The sequence below is a fragment of the Athene cunicularia genome (assembly GCF_003259725.1).
Source record: "Athene cunicularia isolate RWA chromosome 2 unlocalized genomic scaffold, athCun1 chr2_part1, whole genome shotgun sequence".
In the NCBI taxonomy this organism is placed as follows: Eukaryota; Metazoa; Chordata; class Aves; order Strigiformes; family Strigidae; genus Athene; species Athene cunicularia.
In genome coordinates this window covers 15,106,867-15,128,653 of record NW_020799095.1, presented here as the reverse complement: position 1 = coordinate 15,128,653, position 21,787 = coordinate 15,106,867, and the positions used below count along the sequence as shown (strand labels likewise).

General features: G+C 35.8%; 1 protein-coding gene across 2 annotated transcripts in view; it reads right to left on the bottom strand.

The window, feature by feature from the left end:
* ANKRD28 (ankyrin repeat domain 28) overlaps nucleotides 1-21,787 on the bottom strand; it is a 78,017-nt gene that overhangs the window by 34,177 nt on the left and 22,053 nt on the right. For both annotated transcript variants that reach the window (XM_026842068.1, XM_026842069.1), the window contains exons 3-7: nucleotides 20,143-20,221; nucleotides 9,994-10,064; nucleotides 6,944-7,144; nucleotides 6,093-6,180; nucleotides 840-982 (exon numbers count right to left, since the gene is read on the bottom strand). In XM_026842068.1, coding sequence (XP_026697869.1) covers nucleotides 840-982; nucleotides 6,093-6,180; nucleotides 6,944-7,144; nucleotides 9,994-10,064; nucleotides 20,143-20,221 — 582 coding nt within the window. The remainder of the gene's footprint in view (nucleotides 1-839; nucleotides 983-6,092; nucleotides 6,181-6,943; nucleotides 7,145-9,993; nucleotides 10,065-20,142; nucleotides 20,222-21,787) is intronic.

Here is a 21,787-nt window from a genome sequence, read left to right as displayed (position 1 = left end):
TCCTGTAAGCAGTATGCAACTTGACAGAACATGCATATGGAAAAAAAGTCAACGGTGGCAATTTGCACAGACACTACAGACTAAGCACAGGATGGACCTCTATCGTTTTTCAACAGCATTTGTGGGTTTCCATTAAAAACGGAGGCCAAAGTGACTTTTTTTCCAGGAGGGTGGGTGTGTGCAGGCACGTGTGTGTGTGCGTGTGTGTATACAGAAGTAGAATTTGTTGCTATGCACAACATGAATTCTGATCTACTTCTCAAGACAGAACTTTGGCAACATCCTCCAGTCTTGTAAGACTAAAATGTGATGCACAATGAAGATTTTTTACAGTTTCACGGCTTGCTGTTAACACACTTTCTACATACACATACTGTACAGCCTTTTAATTTATTTTGTATTTCAATATTAATATGGCCTTCCTTAGTATCAAAGTTTCTCAAAATTTTTAGTATATCCCCAAACATACAGGGTTTGAGAAAGTCAGTCTATATTTTACAAATAACTGAAGCAAATTTCCTGCAGTTTAAAAAGGATTGTGTAGCAAAGCTAGGAACGGAATTCCTATTTCCTGAGTTCCAGTCCAATGAACAAAACATCTACTAAATACAAATTTATTTCCAAATAATTATGCAAAATCTGCAAAACTCTTAAGTTACTTGAGGGAATGAGGTTTTTTTAACCAAAAAAAAAAAAAAGCAAGCATGTGAATGTGAAGTTTTGGAAATATTATTTTCACTATATCCCAACTTACCCATAAATAAAAAGTGTGCTACAATATTAACAAGAGCATTTCAAACAAACAAAAAAAAGTATCACTTCGTTTTATTCCTACTTACATCAACTCCCAGATCTAGAAGATATTTGACTACACTGATCATCCCACTAGATGCTGCAGCATGTAAGGGTGTATATGATTTCTTGTCTTTGCATGTCACTTCAGCTCCATGGGCCACAAGTAATTTCACAACTTCAATATGACCTGAAAGAATTAAAAAGAATAAAGCTGCATTTTATATTAATGAGCACAAGTTTACAAAATTAATCATTGTACCATTGTTTATAACACAAACAAGACATTATTCATCTGGACCTAATCTGGCAAATAAATAATTGTTCTTGTATTCTAATTGTATCCTGAACTATAAAAGCAACATAAAATATTAATCTCTGAAAGTGAGTATTTCAACACACCCCCTCCAATAATCATAATTTTTATACCACAAAAATAAACTTGTATGTTAAAAAAATAATTTTGTCTTCTGCTTACACAGAAGGATTTTTTGGGAAGATGTGAGAACTATAGAGGTGAAATAACTCTAAGTACTAAACATTTACTGCAAATTTCTGTTAACAACTTGAGAGAGAATGTGACTATCAAGTCTGACACCTTCACCTCAACTGCAAACATGCCTAGTAAGGTTTTCAAGGCCTTCAACATGAATTTTGAAAAAATTACACAAACATGAAAATAAGAAAATATTCTATTTTTAAGTAAATATATATACCCCCCAAAACCAACTGCCTTTACTTGCAAAGCCTTTAAAATGTTGACCCAAATCATACAGGATTTAGCAAATTTCTATTTTCAAAACTGACTCAGGCCTCTGAGGAACCATAGCCTTCTGAAAGCACCAACTATTATTCTAAGTCACTGGGAGGAGGGCAAGAGTCAAGTGGTTTCGTGGGGAAGGGATGACCTGGGAGAAGTTCCAGGTAGGAGGGTGGAAAAGGGAAGGGAGCCCACCCTGAAGCAGCAGGCAGTCATTCTCACTGCCAGCTTTGTGGCTGGGCCAGGGGCCCCAACACCACATTGCTGCTGCAAAGGGCAACCAGCTTTCACCTTCACCGTGCTCACATGCTCCCCCCACTAGCTTGCACGTACATAGTTGTGACACTGCATGCTAAGAGAAAAGCTATGAAAATGGGGCAGTCAAAAATGGTCATTCTTGCTCAGTTGTTAATTTAACTGCCAAACAAGCCAATCACCGAAAACACACAGATAATCATGACAAAGTCTACAGAGTGAAGGAGCACACTTGAGTTAAACAGACATTTAGTGCCTTACCTTTCTAAGTGACTCATACAAACAGATGTAAGATTCTTTGTTTTACCTTTCCAGTGACACCCTTACCTTAGTTAGAAAAGTGGTGAGGGACACACTGAATACTTACGCTTATCCAGTCAGACATCTAAGCAAAAAGTATCATATCCCAGCATAAGAAGTGAGGGTCTTTGCTTTTTTCAATGACGAAGAGAATTTGCAAAAGTTTGACTAAGAAATGTCTACCCAAAGGAGTACAGAAAAAGCTACTTCGATAAACATTCAGTCACCATGATACCTACTTTACGCTGCATGCCCAACAACATACAAAATGACATTTCATCTAGTTATACCGATCAGAAACACCAAGTTTACCAGTGCAATACGAAGTGCTGAAACATTTCACTTCTGAATTACTTCAATATTGTAGGAAAGAAGAGAAAGAGAAATGTAAACATGATACTCATCTTCTGACCCAAATATTAACAGGGACAAGAATGAAAACAAGCCCTATATGAGAGACAGAAGTACAGAAGATATGGAAAGCAGTGAAAGGGAGACACTGAACAGAACAGTGGCAGAAAAGATTTAAAGAGAAGAAAAAAACCCTGACCTGCATTGAAAACGCAAGCAGCAATCAGTGGAAGACACTCAAACAGAAGAGCAAGGTACTTGAAGTGGGAAGCGCTGAGTAGACATCCCGATACACTAATGAGGGCGACGCTAGCATGCAAGAATGAAAGTCCATTTTAGTCGCAGCATTGCAGCTAGACAGCAATGGAGCCGGGTGAAAAGCAGGAAGGAAGGGAAACAATGGATATAACCCTAGAAAGTTATTTTTAGTAGAGTGACGAAAAACGTAACTTCTTTAATATTCTATGGTCAGTTTTATATGGTGGCAAAGCTTTAAGACTGTCTTCAAACAACTGAAGCAGTGTCAAATGGCCCTAAATTGTGAGAACGTCAGTTTTTTTTCCTTGTTTGAAGACTTTCAAAAGCTTTTTCTACTCTATTGTCTGCAAGGATATTTAGATTGATCAATGTCAGATAAATTACATTTTTCCCACCCAAACACTGTTCATTAACAGAGTTTCCTATTAATAGCCTATGAAATAGCGCTGACTAAAACTGGAATAAATGAGTTTATCTGAAAAATAGAAGACTGACTTAGGTGAGCAAAAGCCAGAAAACATGTCTGTTTTCTCACTGATGCTCATCAAATCTCTGCCATCTCATGCACAAGTTTCATTCCACAAAATTTTGCAAATAATCACCTTGAATAAGGTGGTTGGACAGCCTATCACAGACACTACTTTGCATATGTAAGTAGATTACCAAATACTAATACAAAAAGTCATAAAGAACATTGAATCAATAATGAAGATTTTTTTTTTACTTCTCAGTTTCAAGTACTGGTATCAGTACTCGAAGTACAGTATCAGACAGCTTCAAATTACAAAAGTATTAATGCTGTGACGATCACTTCATAATTCACTGACACACTCAAGTCTTTTCTTTTGAAGACAGCTCAACAGGGACCTGTTGTTCCTTTTCACATTTCACATATGGATTTCAGAGTCTTATTTTAGATTGCTATTGGATTACTTCAGATTTGTATTGTCAGGGATGTAAGACTAATGTCAAACTGACCTGAAACACAGAGCTGTGCAAAGACAAGTTAATAATTCCACTTTTATGTGAATCCAGATGTTTGTGAGAAGATCACTTTTACAACCATCGAGAACTTATGAACAAGCCTTATAAATGTGTGGTTTTGAATTTGTAAAGACCAGAATTCTCTGTCCATGGACCAAAGCACATTTCACAAGGAACAAATAATTATGGAACCCCAAAACTCAGGGTAAGACTTTTGGCAACTGTATTTCATAGAATCACAGAATGGTTTAGGATGGAAGGGACCTTAAAGACCATCCAGTTCCAGCCCCCCACCATGGGCAGGGACACCTTCCACTAGCCCAGGTTGCTCAAAGCCCCGTCCAGCCTGGCCTTGAACACTGCCAGGGAGGGGGCAGCCACAGCTTCTCTGGGCAACCTGTGCCGGTGTCTCACCACCAGGAAAGAATTTCTTCCTTACAACTAAAGTAAATTTACCCTCGCTCAGTTTAAAGCCATTACTCCTTGTATTTAAATACGCACTGCCTCACATGCTATTTCTCTTTTATTTTGGTCAGAGTGTATGTTTAAAACGATATTTTCACTTTCAGGTTACTGCTTCCATTTGCTCTTCCCTGAGAAGACTGGAAAACATTGCTTGAATAAATGTAACAATTCCAAAGCAGTTATATAAGATACTCAATGCCACAGATGAGAAATATGTTTAATTAGCAACCTTAAGTCTGTTTTTAAGAGCCCCTCCCCCCCCCGTACACATTGCACAGCATTATGCTTATAAATAAAGTAATTCTCCAACTCATAAAATGAGCATGAATACAAAAATGCATACTGATGGCCATTTTGCCCAAGATCAGACCTCCAAGGCAGAGTATCCTAGAATTAGAGATATGAACGTAATGAGTCCACGTAATTTCCTAGTTTATATGTGTTTATTTTTTGCTTTGATATCAGATACTGTAAAATTAGTTTGTTTTACTCAGGGAAGGGGTAGTACAGAAATTACTCTCCTTGTACATTAACTTAAATGTTTGTCAAAAATACATATTGCTCCTTTATAAATCATATATATATATATATATATATATATATATATATATATGTATGTATGTATGTATGTGTAAAGGTTTTCACCAAGACAGTTATTCCAAGTAGTTTCTTCCTCTTATAATTGTGAACGAAGATGTTGACATCTTTAGATCACCTCTGGTAAAAAAAGCTGCCATAAGTAATAGGACCATTTTATCTTCCTGACTGTTCGCCAAGTTTCATAAGATCGTATATTAGGCATATAGATATATATTTTCTGAAGAATTAAACATTTCGGAAAATGCAGATCATCAAACATAACAGGAGCAAAAAATTACATATAATGAAGTCTTATTTCCGAATTTCTTCTTATTTCTGAAGAAATTCCCAAGCATGCAGATTCATACAATACCTATCCTACTGCTTTTATTCTTCTCCCTTGATTGGACAAAATTATGAAGCAATAAGCTAAAATACTGAAGAATGATTAAGACCATGGAATCATCTCAACTGGTTTCCTCCTGAAATTGATACTGAAACTTAATTGTCCACTGCTCATATACGACACATTCCATGTGTTCAAGGGGGTTTTTAAACATTTTCTGGAAGTTAAAAGACACGTTACGTTTTTTGGCTTCTGAACTGGTACAACATATTCTGCAGCAACAAATACAATCTGCATGTGAATTACTGAGAAACAAAGTGATTGGCTAAAGCTAATAAGTCTTTTTCAGTGTCAGTCTAGAACTCTTAACCTGCATTCTCCAGGATTCAATTTCACTTTCACTTTCAATTTCACTTTATATTGCTCATTTTAAATGAGCCTTGAGATACAAAGCTCTACTATTTATTGTAGTTATGCTGAAGAAAACTATTCCTAACACTTAATAAAATGGAAGTCTGATAAAAGGCAATGAAGTACATTACTCTGATAGTACTGTCAGTGCATTGATCAATATCATGAGAACAATAATTATCCACTCCTGGAATAAGAATGGCCATGCAAGAATTAGGAGTTTTAGAGATGAAATATTCTTCTTTTAGAATACAAACCCCAAAGCTGGTGTAGATCCTCTGTTCCAGGTGCCCCTTGTATTAATTGCTTACTTTGTATTTAACAACACTGAAGAAGTTTTCACTTGTGATTAGACATAGTTCCTTCTTTTTAAAAGACAAAATCACTTTTCTTCTTCCAACAAATTGCTCTTTTTCACCACAAAAACACATTTACAAGGCAATTTGAAGTACACTATTAAAGGTTTTCTGGCAGACACACAAATAACCTCAACACTTAAAATGTAAGTATTTTTCCTAGAAATATATAAAACCATTCAACATAAGGCGATTTTTTTTTACAGTAGTAATCAACTGAAATGTATGTACATACCCATATATGCTGCCCAATGTATAGCTCGTCTGTCTTTCTTGTCAAATGCATTAATATTGGCCCCTCTAGACAACAGTAAGCTGACCATCTGAGATAAACAGAAAGAAAAAAAATCCTCTAGTCCTAATAGAAAATTCTGCTTAAAGTTAGACAAAGAAAATCATAGGAGAAAATAAAAATATGTGTTTTCAAAGGATTTAAATGTGTTGTTTTTTGAATATTCCATAAGCTTCAAAAAACTGGTTGCCCACCTTGGCAGCAATAGTGAAGTGACAGTAAGGAACAGGAAAAATCCATGTCGAAACAAACATTTCTCAGTTAAATATGGCAAAGTTGTGGAATATTTGAAGTCTTCAGGCTATTACTAAGGGATTCACTAAAAGCAAGCCTATCGCAAATTTGCCTCTAATTACCTATACACAATTACAATGGGAATTTCTTAGCAGTCATTTTTCAGGGCTTGAAAACTAGTGAGTTAAATCTTATTACATGTATTTCCTTCACATTTCAGTGACAACATATTCTGTGTGCTCATTATCTACTGAACAGAAAAAAAAATCTGCTTTTTTCCATTCTAAATGCATCTATTACTGGTTTACTTAACTCAGGCACATTTGCTTCTGTCTTAAGGTGAATGCTGTAATAACCTTCCAACTAAATGATGTAATTTCTATTTTCTACAACCATTCTGTACACAGACGCATACAAAAGACAAATTCAAATACAAAATAGGGGTTGGGATTTTTTGAGGGAATGGGGGAAACATGATTTTAAACTGAGAAACTAAACATCAGATATGTGAGGGACAGAATGATGAGTGGGAAACAAGCTAAAAAAACCCCAACTCTTACCTCAACATGTCCACTGAAGGCTGCATGATGTAATGCAGTTCTGCCTGCTCGATCAGACACATTTACGTTGCTTAGGAGAGGCACCAAAGCTTCAGCACATTTCACAGCTTTATTTGCAGCTGCTATATGTAGGGGTGTCTGCCAGTTTTTATCACGAGCATTGACATCCGCTGAATGCTTTAACAACACCTGAACAGCATCCTGAAAACATTTATTGAAAAAAACAAGCCACTTAGTAAAAATTTGAAATGCCAGCCTTAAATCTGAGGACAGTATAATGCAGTAGAACTATTTATAATTTGTTCTTTTGTAAACATCTTATGCTTTGGGATTCATACTTTACCATAAATCCAGATTTGGGGAAGCTCTTAAGAACATAAGCAATAAACTCCCTACAGGGTTCAAATGAATCAATTTTTTCCAGGTCTTTTATCCAGTTCCTTAAGCTGGCTGGCAAATTGTTTTGTCATCACAGCTAATTTCCAAAGCTCAATAAACCTTCTTCGGACTTCTTCCATTGCTAGGGTTTACTGAAGTACTATGAACTTACAATGCATTTTCATCAATTTGCCAAACTACTTAAAACTGTCAAAGTTCAGAAATGGCTAAGAAAAGAACAGCTTATTAAACATATGTTTAGAGAACTACAGATAGAATAGAACATGGTCACAAAAAGTTTCAACATACACTGTTGCAAAACTCCTGAAAACCGTTTAAAAACGTTGCACTGAATTCCATCTCTCAAAAGGATTATTCATTTCCTTTTGTTATAAGTACAAGCTGTGAAAAATTGACAAACAAGAATAATTCTTACAGCAAGAGAAATAAATCCTGTTAAAATATATGCACACAATTGGAATGCATTAAAAAAAATCTGTTATCAACTACGAATACTGTATTTTACAACTCCGTGACCTTTCCACAACTCACTAATTGCTATCAGTGACTTCCAACTCAAACACTGAGCACACCAAAAAATGGTTGGCACTTTGAACTTAAGACGTTACCGCAAGTAACAGAAATTTTGCATTATGTTATGGTACAACAGCTAGGTATTATTCTCAGCTATGAGCAGAATGCTAAGGGACACTTAAATCTATTTATTACAATAAATTGTATTTAAATTCTTAAATTTCTTCTATGGTCAATAAAAAAAATAGGAACAAAACATAAAAGCATCATAGACTTAATTTAAAATGAAAAATGGAATAACTTCTCAAAGAAATTTAAGCAGATTTAGTATGTTAAAAATCTAATAAATATTTTGATTTTTTGTCTTTTTTGAACCAAATACTAAGAAAAACTATAATCAGAACAAGGAAATTTTAGAACATCTATTACCCCTTTTGCCAAAGGAAGCACAATAGTACTAGTATAAAAATAATGTATCTTCTGTGCATAAGCATTGATGAATTTCAAGAATTACTGAATATGCTTAGGGTTGGGTTATTTTGCAAAGTACACCAGGTACACAAACATAAAGGCCTGAAGCATGACTGTCTTGACACGAAGTTGCTTGAACTTGCACAGTTGACAGCTAAATCCATAATTTCAACTGGTTTGCATGTTTCAATGTCCTTGTTCAATTGCAGCTGTTCTTGCTTCAAGAGTAACTTCAGATGCTTTACTGAATCAAGAGTTTTTTCATTACAGCTTTTTTCATCTCATGCCCAAACGCCATGTATGTCTGTCAGCTGGAGAACAGTGCCTACACCACATATGTGGGCTCCTATGAGTTACTGTGTTTATGAATAGAAAATTCTGACAAGCACCTATCACTGCCTTTTGGGCACACAGTCTGATTGGGTTACATGTGTAGTTTGCCTTTGGTTAGTATTTTGTTTAAGTATTCCACATTTAAAAAAATATGACAATGGTTGCATTTCTTGAAGTTATAATTTAGGTCCAGTTTGTCTGCAGCACTACTCTCTGCAAACGTTACTGATATAAGGAGTTTTTATTGTCCCTCAGCTCTGAAGAATGCAGCATTTGGTGCTTTAGTCAGCTCCCAAAGGAGCAGCCTAAAAATACCTCAAGAAGAACAAATAACATTTGGGAATAAGGCATCCTTGAAGATTCATTTTCAAACAGTTTTGAGTAACAGAATCTCCACATAACTTAGCTATTAATGCCAGTGACAAAATATTGCAAATTTATCCAGGGAATTCAAAAGTAAAAACTGAAACAAGGCTTGTTTAGGCAGTTCATGGATCAAATATTTGAAGTTCAGTGCTTGTCATCACCAAAATATTCAATTCCATTTTCTCAAACAAAAATTTACACAGAATCTTTAAATAACCTTTATTTTTTTGAGACATACTGAAATAAGCATTGATTTGATTCAGGATCTCAAAAGGAGGTAAGTTTTGCATAAACTGTTCCACATAACAAGGTCAGCATTTCTCTGTTTTGATCTTCTGCAGGCTTTTAAAAATTTTTATTAGGATATCAGCAATAGAGGAATGTTAACAAATTAATTTCTTAGATTACTATATTCTCACAACTGTGTAACTGGTAGATTTCAATAAAGTTTCTACATATTTAATTTATAAAATTTAAGTGATTTTCAATACTATCATTACTCATTAATTGCTTTTTTGAAAAAAGGATATTTGCAGGCCTTATTGAACCATTTATTTCCTCAATGCCTGAACAGACATGCATGTAAAAAAAGGACAAAATGCAATTATTAAGCTGTAAAAGCTGTACTAGGTCTTAGTTCATCCCTACTTCCCTCATGCTGAACCATTCTGGTTACCTTAAGAGAAGTAAACTGGACTTGAGAACGCTGCATGCAGAATCCTCTGCTAGGGAAATGGAGGAGAGAAGCGCTAAGAACTGGAAGGTTATAGTTTTCGCCCTTTCTTCCTATTGAGACATGTGATACATATACACATATCCTCAACAGGTCAAACAAACTGTTGCAAAAATGTTCTGCAATTCCAAACGCATGGAGTAGATTCACTTTGTAAAAACCAAATAAAGAACAGAAGGCCATTTGAAATGTCTTATTTTACACAAAGCAGTCAGGAAAAAAAGAAGCAGCATACCTCACTACAAGATGCTACAGCTCTGTGTAAAGGAGTCAACCATTTGCTGTCTTTGGCATTAACTCTAGCTCCTGTAACAAAAAATAGGAACAACAGAGAAATTTGTAATATATTTACAAAGACTTAAATATTTGCAAGTACAGAGATAGAACTACTGGAAGATACTTATTCTAGGCTCATTAATACAGAACAATGCCAAAAATGGAAAGGAGTCTCTTCTCCAGCTGAAGTCCACCCTTTGAGGAAATTCTTTTAACACTGCACCCATAATACTCTTTCAAAGTGTACTCATCTTTTAAATTAGGTAATCCTCTATAATCTTTTTCACTTCCAAAGGTACATAAAAGACTGTTGGATTAAAAAAAACCAGACTCCTTGTTTTCATCCAGCAACAAAAATCTCATCCTTTCCCACTACAGTTGAAATTCTCCATTAAAAAAAAGAGAGAGCAGCTACATTTACTCCCAGTGCCTCCAGTTGCCTTGTGGTTGGCGAGTCTGATGCCTAAGTGTATAGAATGATGCTGTTCCTGTCCGCAAGTGTATAGAAACAGCTGTTCCTGCTCAAAAGAAAAATGTTCGCAGAAACATCTGTAAGGAACACAAGCCGGGTTTGGATTTAAAATTTTGTTTAAATAATAAATATAATAATAATAAAATAGTAAAAATAATGTATGTATACATGTATATATCTGTGTGTATGTATACACATATATATAATCTTGGAGGCATTTTTTATACCTTGAGTGGAAAATTAGCCATCTTTATTTGAAGACTGCTGAGATGTTACAGAGATGTGATAGCTTAGAAAAAATGTTACTGTTTTGAAAAAATAGTTTGGAAATACTGCTGGAAAGAGTTCAGAGCAATACATGATATCACACTGTAACATTAATGCTACATGGTCAGAGCTTATTACCTTCTCAGGCTAAATGTAATATTGTTACGTCAAAATCAACTTAAATTTTTTCTATACAAAGAATAGAAAAGGATGGAAGGTGATAAGTCAAAACGTCAAGCAGGCTGCTGGTCAGGGTACTCAGATGAGAGACATGGTATTTTGATCCAAGTGTCCTAGTTCTGCACCAGCAAAGAAGTCTCTCCCAGTCCAGCTGAACATCCTGACCAAGAAACTTAGCAGTCTGCACAAAAACGTAGTTCTATATTCTAAGCAAAGCAAAGATATGAAGTCAGTTCTGAGTTAAACAGGTTCTAGTCAATCCATCCCTTTCAGGCTTAAGAACACAACATGGAAGCTGATGCTGGATCCAAACTCCCACTTTGACCCTAGGTCTTCCAAGTGCCACACAGAGCCTGAGGTCTAACTGCTGGCTACAATTTCAGGGCTTCCCTCTTTCCTTATCCAAATTTCAGAAGTTTTGGGTGTCAGCCTATTTTCCAAGTTCAAAAGTTTTTGAAAAATAAGTTTTAAAGAATGAGAAGAAAGTCCATTTGAAGAAAACTTCTAAAACCTAACAAAAGTTTGAGATGTAAGCTTACCATAAATATCTGCTTTTGCCAACCATCATAAAGACCTAATGTACGGCACCATATCATGTACCATAACATAATGTACGGTATCAAGTTCTGCACAGAACTTAAGCAAAAAAAGAATGTGAGGATTCTAAAAGTCACCAGAAATGTCTTAGGATTTTTGGTAACCCTCCCCAAAAGACTACCTGAATTATCAGTAAGTGATAATGTAATCAATGTATTTCAAATGCATCCGTAATTCTTGTCTTCCCGGTTATTATTAGCCACACATTGTAAAAACAGATGAGAAAAACAAGAGCTAAAATGGTACTCCAAGATCCACCCAACTTTACATCCACAGCCAACAACCAAGGAATGAAGACTTTCAAGGTCTAAGTGATTTCTATTTCTAATTTTAGGATACAAATCTCTTTGAAGTGTTTTAAAGGAATTAAGGGTCACTAAGTCACTGTCCTCAGGAAAATGCATTTGCAAGATTTGAATTCAGGTCAGATCCACCCAGGTGATGAAACCTGAGAAAGAAGCAGCACCATACCCAGCAGAAGGGGAGAAATGCATGCTTCCACTCCAAGGAAGCAGCAGTTACCTAAGCTCTAGCAAAAATGCACGTAGAGTCCAAGCCATTATTATGGGTTCAGGCAAGCTGTTCACTGACAATACTGGTACTTTAAAACACAGCCTAAAAATCACATCAGAAGAGAGCAGGAATAAATACAAAAAGATCTTGGACAAAAGGTTTTCCCGGTGGTAAGTTTATCAAACTTGCTAGGTCTAAAGGAAAAGAAAATCTTAGTGTTGTTTTTGGTAAGAAAGAAAAACAGCATTAGCCAAAGAAATGCCTATGGAAGTCTGAAGTGGTATCTAGAAGTAATGTAGTCCTCTCAAAAGAACAAAATCAACACAGTAATATCTGGCCACCACTTCATAACTGATCTTCTATCCAAAGAAGCAAAAAAGCCTAGGTCTAGTACATCCCAAAGTTAACTTTTCAAATACACAAAAAATTTGTAGATTCTCTGACAAAAAAAAACCCAAAGTTGACTTTTGACAAAAGATCTTCTAAATCTCTGATGGTCTTAGACGAACCACCAACTTTGTTTTTTGCCCCCACAACAAGCAACTCTTAATGGAGTTCCAGAATTGTTAGACTGAAAGAAAAAGTTTTAAAGCAATAATCAGAAGAGTACTACCAAAAACCTTGTATCCGCTATTAACATGAGAATAAGAAGATCTATAGCTCTAGATAACGTTAAACAAAATAATATTTTAGATTAACATAGAGATACTTCCCCCAAATTTCTCCAAGGCAGCATGCTGCCAAGAACTATTTAAATTTCATAAAACAGCTTCTCAAAACAGCCTTGTATCTGAAGGCATAATCCTCCTCTAGGCTGTTCTTAATTACCTAGCACATGATTTGGAGAAAAATACTACCATTTCTCTCCCCACCTTCAGATGCATTCCATGTGACATAAAGCTCCCTCATACCTCTCATACTCCTACCATGCAACAATGAGGAAGTTTATAGCCTTCATCCTCTGGGTTAAAGCTCTACTCCAGACAATTGCAAATAAACATTAGAAAATATATTACACCTTTATTGCTTAAAGATGATTTGCTTCACTGTTTGCTTAAGACAGTTTGAACACATGCACATATATAATTCCCTGTATAACTATGCCGATGCAATATTATCTCTGTGAAGCTCAATCTGCTGACGTGTTAACCAGGGCATTTCTCACATTTCAAATGCCAGTCATGCAGCAGTTTGCTCTTCCAAAGCACAGTGCAGTGTACCTCAATCCCCAATGTGCAAATAAAAAAACAAACCCCCCCAAAAAACCCCACCACACTGGATATTCCAGATTTCAGAGGGCTGGTCTCAACATTTATTAAAACTGCTCAAATATTTCATTTGTTTAATGTAAAATTTCATATATTTAAATACGTTTAATGCCCTAGAGCTTGAAGGAAAAGGATTTGGGGGCTTGCCAAAGATATCAAATAAAAAACTACAACACAAACACTCATCATCTTTGCTTGAACTTAAGAACTGATTATGTAAATGATACTCCCCTAAAAGTACACCTTCCAACCAAACCAATTTGTTCTTCCATGGTGGTGCACTAAGCCGAAATATTAAACAAGATCTTCCCTTTCATCACCAACTTTGCTAGTGCTGCCTACTAAAAGTTCACACATCTAAGGATTTTTGCTCTGCAAAACCGGGGGGGGGTGTGTGTGGGGTGTGTGCAGGAGAGAATTATTATGTATCTTTCTTTTCTCCTCCTTGATTCTTATATTTCATGTTGTATTCACAAGACTGACAATTAGAAAGACATTTAATAAATTTAGTACAGAAGCTACTAAAAAACCCTCAGTGATACTCACTTTTAGCAGATTTATGTTCCAAATGCCACATTTTCCAACTCGATACATATACTGATTTACAGAATGATTCTGGAAGCTTTCATTATAACAGTCCATATCTGGCAACTGCACATTTAAATGTGCTATTAACCACCAACACCTGGACTTATGTTTCTGCAATCCACTTGCTACTTCACTGGTGTCAATATTCTTCACATTTGAATAAGAGCTAGCATCTCAACCATCTCTTGGAAGAGATAGGCAATGAATGACTGCGCAGGAAATGCTTCAAGGAACAGCCACACAACTCCTCCTTCATGCATGAAGTGCCATATAACTATATACAGCCATGTCTCGGCACATCACCTCTCATAAGAGCTTCTGCTGTGACTCTCTTCCCAAGCTACTCTGCACCAGAACTCTTCCTATTTGTAAATCTTCTCAGAAAGCCACATCACTTATGCATCACTACTTGGAAATAGATTCAGAGAAGAAATACAACAGAACTGACATGTCATTTTCATCGTTGCTCCCAATACTGACTTAAGTACTGACTTGCCTTCCACTGTTTTGCTTGTAGTGTGTATTTTTAGACTGCAAAGGATGGTATTTTCCTTTGTTATTGTACAAGATGTGCTAGCAACTGAACAATATCGTAATACAAGCAAATAAAGCAAAAGTGTTTTCAATCACATATGCAATACAGACAGCTGATGTTCAATATTTGAAGCTCTAAAACTGTTTATTTAAGAGTAAAAGACATAAATAAGATCTTTAGATTGCATTTTAGAAAGCTAACAGACTTTGTCTTAACAGCTAGGATACCAAAGTAATTTTATGAGTGATCTTTGCAGAAATTAGGAAGATCTCAGGTATAAATCACTAAGAATAACGAGCTGTCCTACCGTAATTGTTTTCTTAAGGGCTAGTATTAGCTTCAGAAATTCTTCCTTTTCAAATGATCTACTTTTTATCTAGAGAAGAGACTGTGGAAGTACTTAAAGTGTAGACTACACTATCTGTAAACTACACCAGGGAATGAACAGATGGAGAAGAAAACTTTTCCTTAGATAAAAAAAAAAAAAAAAAGTAAAAGTTTGAAAAGTAAAGAAGATTTGAGATCTGAATTGAAGCAATCAGTAACAGAAATCTAGGGTAATTTCCTATTGAAAACTTGGATACTTGGAAAATTGTTGCTACAGAAATAATAAATAATACCTTACTGAGAGAAAGTTTCTTCCTATTTATAAGCTAAATGCATAGTAGAGGATCTAGAGAATGGTGAAAAAAACCTGAGATGGACAGGACTGGAAAATCTTTTGATTAGCCACAATGATGCTTCAACAATGGTTTTTATTTTTATTGTTTAAAAAACAAACCAACACACCCCACCCAACCCCCCAAAACACATGGAGATACACTGACCACAAAAGGGAGGAAAACCACAATCAAGTCAAAGCCATCCTCCAGAACCTCACTGCCTTGTCAATATAACAAGTCCCTTTCCTTTCAGAACTTCAGAGTTTCTGCTGCATCTCAGCCACCACCTCCTTGAGCTTCAGAGAGCAACATGAGGTTTTCGGACTCCTTGCACTACTGAACGCTTCTATCTTTTCATAAGACAGCTTCATTTTCTCTCTCAAAGAGCATGAGAGCTATTTTCTTCACAGTAACGGACTGTTACTGCTGCCAGAGGGAAGCTAAGAGAGCTCGAAAAAGAAAACAGCAGACAACATCATTGTCAAAAGAAGAGGAAGTGGCCAAAAGGTACAGCTAGTGTAAAAGAAGCCACTGTGAAATGGCTTTGGCACATGGGTACACCTGCAATCCAAACAAAGGGAGCTTCATGCAGTTGATATTTTTGCAACAATGCCTTTCAGCAGCTGAGCTGTGCAACTGTCATTGCATGGACTTTTTAATACTTGCATAGCTTCAGAATTAGATGAAAGAAAAGCTGGTAGAGTGGAGTAACGTTGCAGGGTCTTTAATATCCTTCAAAATCTGTTATTACTGTAACGATAGTTTTCCAGTGTCAGCATGATTCTTACATTTTCCAGCTGACCCAGAGGAAAGCACAACAAAAACTCATGGCCTGCCAAGCCTTAATGAGACTGAGTTTAATCACACACTCTTGTATGCTGAGCTCCATGCAGTGAAAATTTTGGGTTAAACAAACAGAAACGTGTTGTGTTAATATTTAAGTATCAATGTAATATAAGAACGAAATCTATTCCAAAGAAAGCAACAGGTAATTCAGATGTTTATTTTCATGAATTACATTTATTTCAGTGAAAGCAATAATAGCCTACATGGTATTTTAGAGAAAACGCAAGAAAAAAGTTACTAATCAAACAAACACATACTGGGATCACACTAAGCTGTCCTGCTCCTCACATGTTAACTGACTGCAGAATAGATTCTGATGGCATTAAAAAAAGCATAGGACAAACAGAAAGAATTGGTTTTTTTATAAAGCAAGAAGCTTCTGCAGAACAATTCATCTGCAGGACTTAACTAAAAGAAGGGTTTGATTTTTTTAATCAGGATTTCTTGCAAAGAACAAAAAGTTAGCCATTCAGTTAAGACTTAATTATTTACTTTTCTACTTCTCAGTAGTTTGTCATCAAGTATTTACACAATTAAAGTCAGTGCAATTATGCAAAGTAGACATGTATTTGTGCACTAGGATGCAGAGTTATAATAATAATAATAATACAACTGTGATGGGTGTTAAGACTCTTCACAGGGTAATACAAAAAAGAAAATGCTTCTAAAATTATGGTTCTCAAATGACTAAAATACAGAATTTTGTTCCATCATTCTGTATATTATAAACAACCATCTTTATGCCTTTTTTTTTTTTTTTACTTACTGTTCACTTCCTTACCTAACAAATTTAGGAAGATAAACTGTTTACCTAGCTACAATCTAACAGGGAGAGATGATGTGAGTACTTAGACTTCTACAGACCATAATGGCAGGACGTTCATATCCTAAGGTGACAAGTTTTTTAGCATTCAGTGAAGCACTGTCTCAAGATGAAAAACAAAAGTCAATCTAAATGTCCAGCCCCAAACTGGAGTCACTGAAGCAATTTTCTTTCCTGTTCTGATTCTGTATCCAAACCATCACCTTCAGAGGTGAAAGACTATAATAGGAGAGGTCTCAGAACAACCTTGAGGTTTAGTGGGAAATTATATCAAGAATACAAAAACTAAGTGTGCTTTTAAGACTGAAAACTTACTCCACAAAAGTTTGCAAATAGGTTCAATCAGTTATATCTTCAGAATGTGTGACATGGGTTGCTTATATCTTCAGCAAAGTAAAATAAAGATATTGTAGCAGCAATGTATGATTGAAAATATATACTTGAAAGCAACATGAATCCCCTGGAGGGATATGCAAAAGATGTTCCAATCAAATTTAAAAAAACCTATGTCTAGGTAACATATGATACACACTTTTAACTAAGAATAGAGAATAACGAGAAAGAATCAGGTAAGAACCACTGAGTAGTGGAAAGATTAATACTGATTTTAGTAATTTTAAGATCCAGTTTGAAGAAAGACTAAAAAAAGTTAAAGGAAAGAGTCTTCGTGGGATGGCATGCACAACAGGAAAGCAGTAAAGTGGTTCCTAGTAACGTTCCAGCAAAACTGCATTAGATGACATTACAAGTTGCAAAGCCAAGCCCTCACAAGGTGAGAAATGCTAGGCTGAAAGTAGTCCACACTAATTTAATTTCTCGTGCAAGTATATTACGATATGTCAATTAAGGCCACATACAAAATTTTTACATGCAAATTTACTGCACAGAGGAGATTGTTGTTCAGAAAATGTTGTTTATTAAATAAACTATTTTCTCATTGTTCAAAAAGAGGCCTTGCAACATGGCAAGTACTCTTCAAACCTTGATGTGCTAACAGATGTTCTCTATTTGCTCCCTAATGCTCATCTATTATGACAAAATGTAACACTATACATCTGTCTCAAAGGAGAGATTTGATTTCCAGCTGAAACACAAGAGATGAATTTTCCATATCATTATGAAATGGAGAGGATAAATACACTTAACCTCTGTTCCCCATCTTCCAATTAAGAGAGTTAAAAGAAATATCTTGGCTTTTGCATTTTGAGAAACCTAGACCCAATTTCTCAGAGAAGTAGCTGGTGCAGCACTTCAGATACAGCTGTGAGTGCTCATAGTTCACAAAGCACAAAGATTTCAAATTCAGCCTTCAGAAATGAGGAAGACTAATTGGTCTGGTTTGAGCTGCTTGCCTAAAACCACAGCTTGCAAGAGGGTAATATACAGATTAGAGCCCAAGTACAGCACAGCCTTTCAAACTGAACAGCCTTAACACACAGACTTCACTTTCTCATCCTGCAATTAATGCCCTTCTTCATTCACTTACAAATGCATCAACAACTATCATCTGTGCCTCCTTCCCTGTACCACCCCTATTCCCAGCACAGCCTTCCCCTGTGAAATTCATGAGGCTGAGGCTGTGCTCCTACAGCAAGGGTGCAATTGAAGTCCACAGCATAGCACATGAACACAGCAGGGTTAAATTGATATTGCCTATACATTCCACACATTTCAAAGCTTTTTATCTTGCAACTATTTAATGCATTGTTTTGTGTAAGTAAATCTTGATTTTCATTAAATAAATGTTATCTGAGACATATCAATGCCTCCGTCTTCCTGAACAATCTGCAGACACAGGAGCACCCTACAACCTCTCCTGCATGCAACAGCTCAACTTTGGAGTATTTGTGCAGACCTAATTCTTAGTTCTTCACCACCTCCCACCTTTGTTGTCCTATTTTTCTTACACTCATGCCCAGGCTATGTGCCTAAATAGCATGACTAAACTTTCTTCCCCTAGTGCCATCCCCCAAATCAAGATCTTGTCTGACTAATATCTGAACTAGAATCTTGCTTCTTCCATAAGCCCTTTGTCTGAAAGAGAGATTTTCTTCAATCACAGTTCTGGTAACTGGACGCTGTTCACCCAAAACAGTCCAAAGCTTCACTCCCAGAAGTAACTGACTATAACGTTGCAGAATTTATAACATGGTTAGTTGTTCTGGGTTTTCGTTTGGTTTTGGTTTAACCACTGTGAAACCCCCCTCCCCAAAAGTTTCCTTAAAAGTCCAAGATGCCTTTTCAGAAGAAAGGGGTCATTATCTATTTTCAAGAGTTACCAGAACTTGGGTTTTTTTTTGTGATAGTGAAAACCAGCACCTTCTCAGAAACACAGGTGAACTCTTCTGGACAAATTATCACTATAGAATATTTCCACGAGAAATATATATATATATATATATATATATATATATATAAAAAATAGACATAATATGGTATTAATTAATTATAAGTATATATCATATTATATATAGAGTACATATATTAATGAGAAGATTATATCTTGCTAAATTATAACAAATTAAATTGTGCCTGACAATTTCAGTTGAAACTCTGGAAGTGACATCTACAATCTTAAAAGTGACATTTTCTTAAAGCAAAATTTGTTATTAAAGGTTGATGTGGGTGGGGGGACAGGTGTGTGGAAATAGCCAGCTCTGCACAAGTAAGGTGTGCCATTAAGCAAACTGAAGATTAACAGTTCTATGAGACTGTTACAAGTTTTAATCTTTCTATTTCACCTTAAAGCTCCATATCCTCCATACCATGAATTCAGCCTCAAGCTACCCGATTCGTAGATTTGTCCAAGACCAAAGACAATCAATTCAGTATCTCAGTCATGAAGCTCTTTCAGGTTTGGTTGTGGGGTTTTTTTTAATAAGACAGAAGTATACTGTTTTACAGAACTTACACTTTGTCTTAGTACAAATGAATAGAAAAAGAGACAAGAGATTTCTTAAATTTTCCAGCTGATTCCAATTACATTCTGTGCATTTAAGCTAAAAGCAAAGGATACTTAAAAATAATATAACCAACTCTGGATGCCATCTTTCATGTTCAACTTTACTTGTTTTTCTGAAGGCCATTTCAGAACCAAAGCAATGCCTAAATCTGATGAAATGACAAATGAAAATAGCTATGATTGAGAAGTCTTTCTACAAAAGAATATTTTAGAGTAGAACTACACAGTATTCTAACACTGATAAGTCTGGAAACCAAAATTTCAGTATAAACATCTTCAATTTTTAGTACATTAAGTATCTCAATAAAGGCTACACAGAATAAGATGTACATAAATACTTCTTTGGGTGTGCATAGTGTTATTTGTTTTTTTCCATTAACATGAACAGGACATACCAGATAAAATAAGTAGTTCAATAATTTCTGCATCTCCCAGATAGGCAGCAGCATGTAAAGGGGTCCTTTTCTCATTATCCTGTGGTAAGAGGGGGGAAAAAAGGTTTTATTTAAAATAAAAGGTATGTTTTAGCATTCTGTATGAGTTATGAAAAAACACTGCATAAAAGTGCATCTTCCAAATATTGTACATTTTATATTTTAGAAAACATAATTACTCTAAAGACCTTAGTCACATTTACCAAGACAAGCATGCTTCTCCCTAAGGAACTCTTAATAACTACATAGTCAACCAGTGTTCTCATGACATACAGATGTTCATCACAGATTAACCCATCAGTAAGATATCGCTTGTCTCCAGAGACAGGAACTTGAGGCTGTCCTACACAGTTAAAAATGTTGTGTCACCTTCATATGCAACAATTAGTGAGAAACATTTTCTGTGGAAAGTTTAAAGTTAGTTTCAGCAGTTATTTTTAAAATAGAAAATAGAGAAGAAGCTGGAGTGAGTATGGGCAAGAATACTGAAATACAGTTTCAACTGTTTCGTTTACTGTAAATAAGCAAAGAGAAGGTAGAGATGCAATTTATCCTGCAGAAAAGACTGGAGGATACAAGTGAGACACAGCACTTTTGATTAGTTCAGGCTGATCTAAGGTCCTTTTGAAGGTACAAGTAAGAGAACATACTTAGCCATACACAATACATACTGATGACTAGTCACTTTTGAAAGACTAGCACAAAATATTTCTCAGCTCTTTCATGATCAGTGCCAATTTCCCTGCACCAGTTTATACCTTAATCAGAAAGTAAGATCAGTTGCACATCACAGTGAGTGATAAAAATGAACAAAAACCAACCAGTTTACTCTCCAAGGGAAGGCCATTGAGGTATCAGAAAAGAGATGGATTATCAGTCAGCATCCCAGCTCTGGCCTAAGCTTTGCTTTGATATCTAGATCTTTTTCAGTAGGGTTTCAAATACACCAGGGTTGAGGGATCACGATTATAAGCAGGGAATTTTAAGTCACAAGACATTTCTATTAATTCAACTGTTGTGTCACAACTATAGTAAAATTAATGCACATTTTAATTTACTTTTTTTATGAAAAGCATTCCTATCCCTTGCCAAAATAACCTTATACAGTGAATCCCTACTTGAGAGCTAGCAGCATGCAAGAAAATGAAAAGTTCACAGCAGGAAAGATCTGATAGTAAAACTAGAGCCGAGACCCAAGAAGCCACTTCTAAAACATGAAAGACAATTTCAGAACTTAGAACATTCAACCCACCCAAGATAACACCACCACACACACAACCCCCTGCCCCAAACAACTTATTCCGTGTTTAGTCCCTGCTCAGAAAATGTCAGTTACACAGTCACCACCTTATCAGTGTTTCCTATCATTTTTTTTTATTACACACAAGTATTTCCAAATTGAGCAACACAAATCTGACACTGATGCACCCAGAATAAGGAATCAATACTACTTGCTTATCACTAACACCACATAATGCCTCACAGTAGCCAATTACTTGCCAGTATATCTTACTTGCATATTAAACATTTATGACAAAAGAGACAGCCCCTGGCACCAAGGACTTGCCATCTAGGGGAAAAAAAAAAAAGAAAAAAAAAAAAAAAA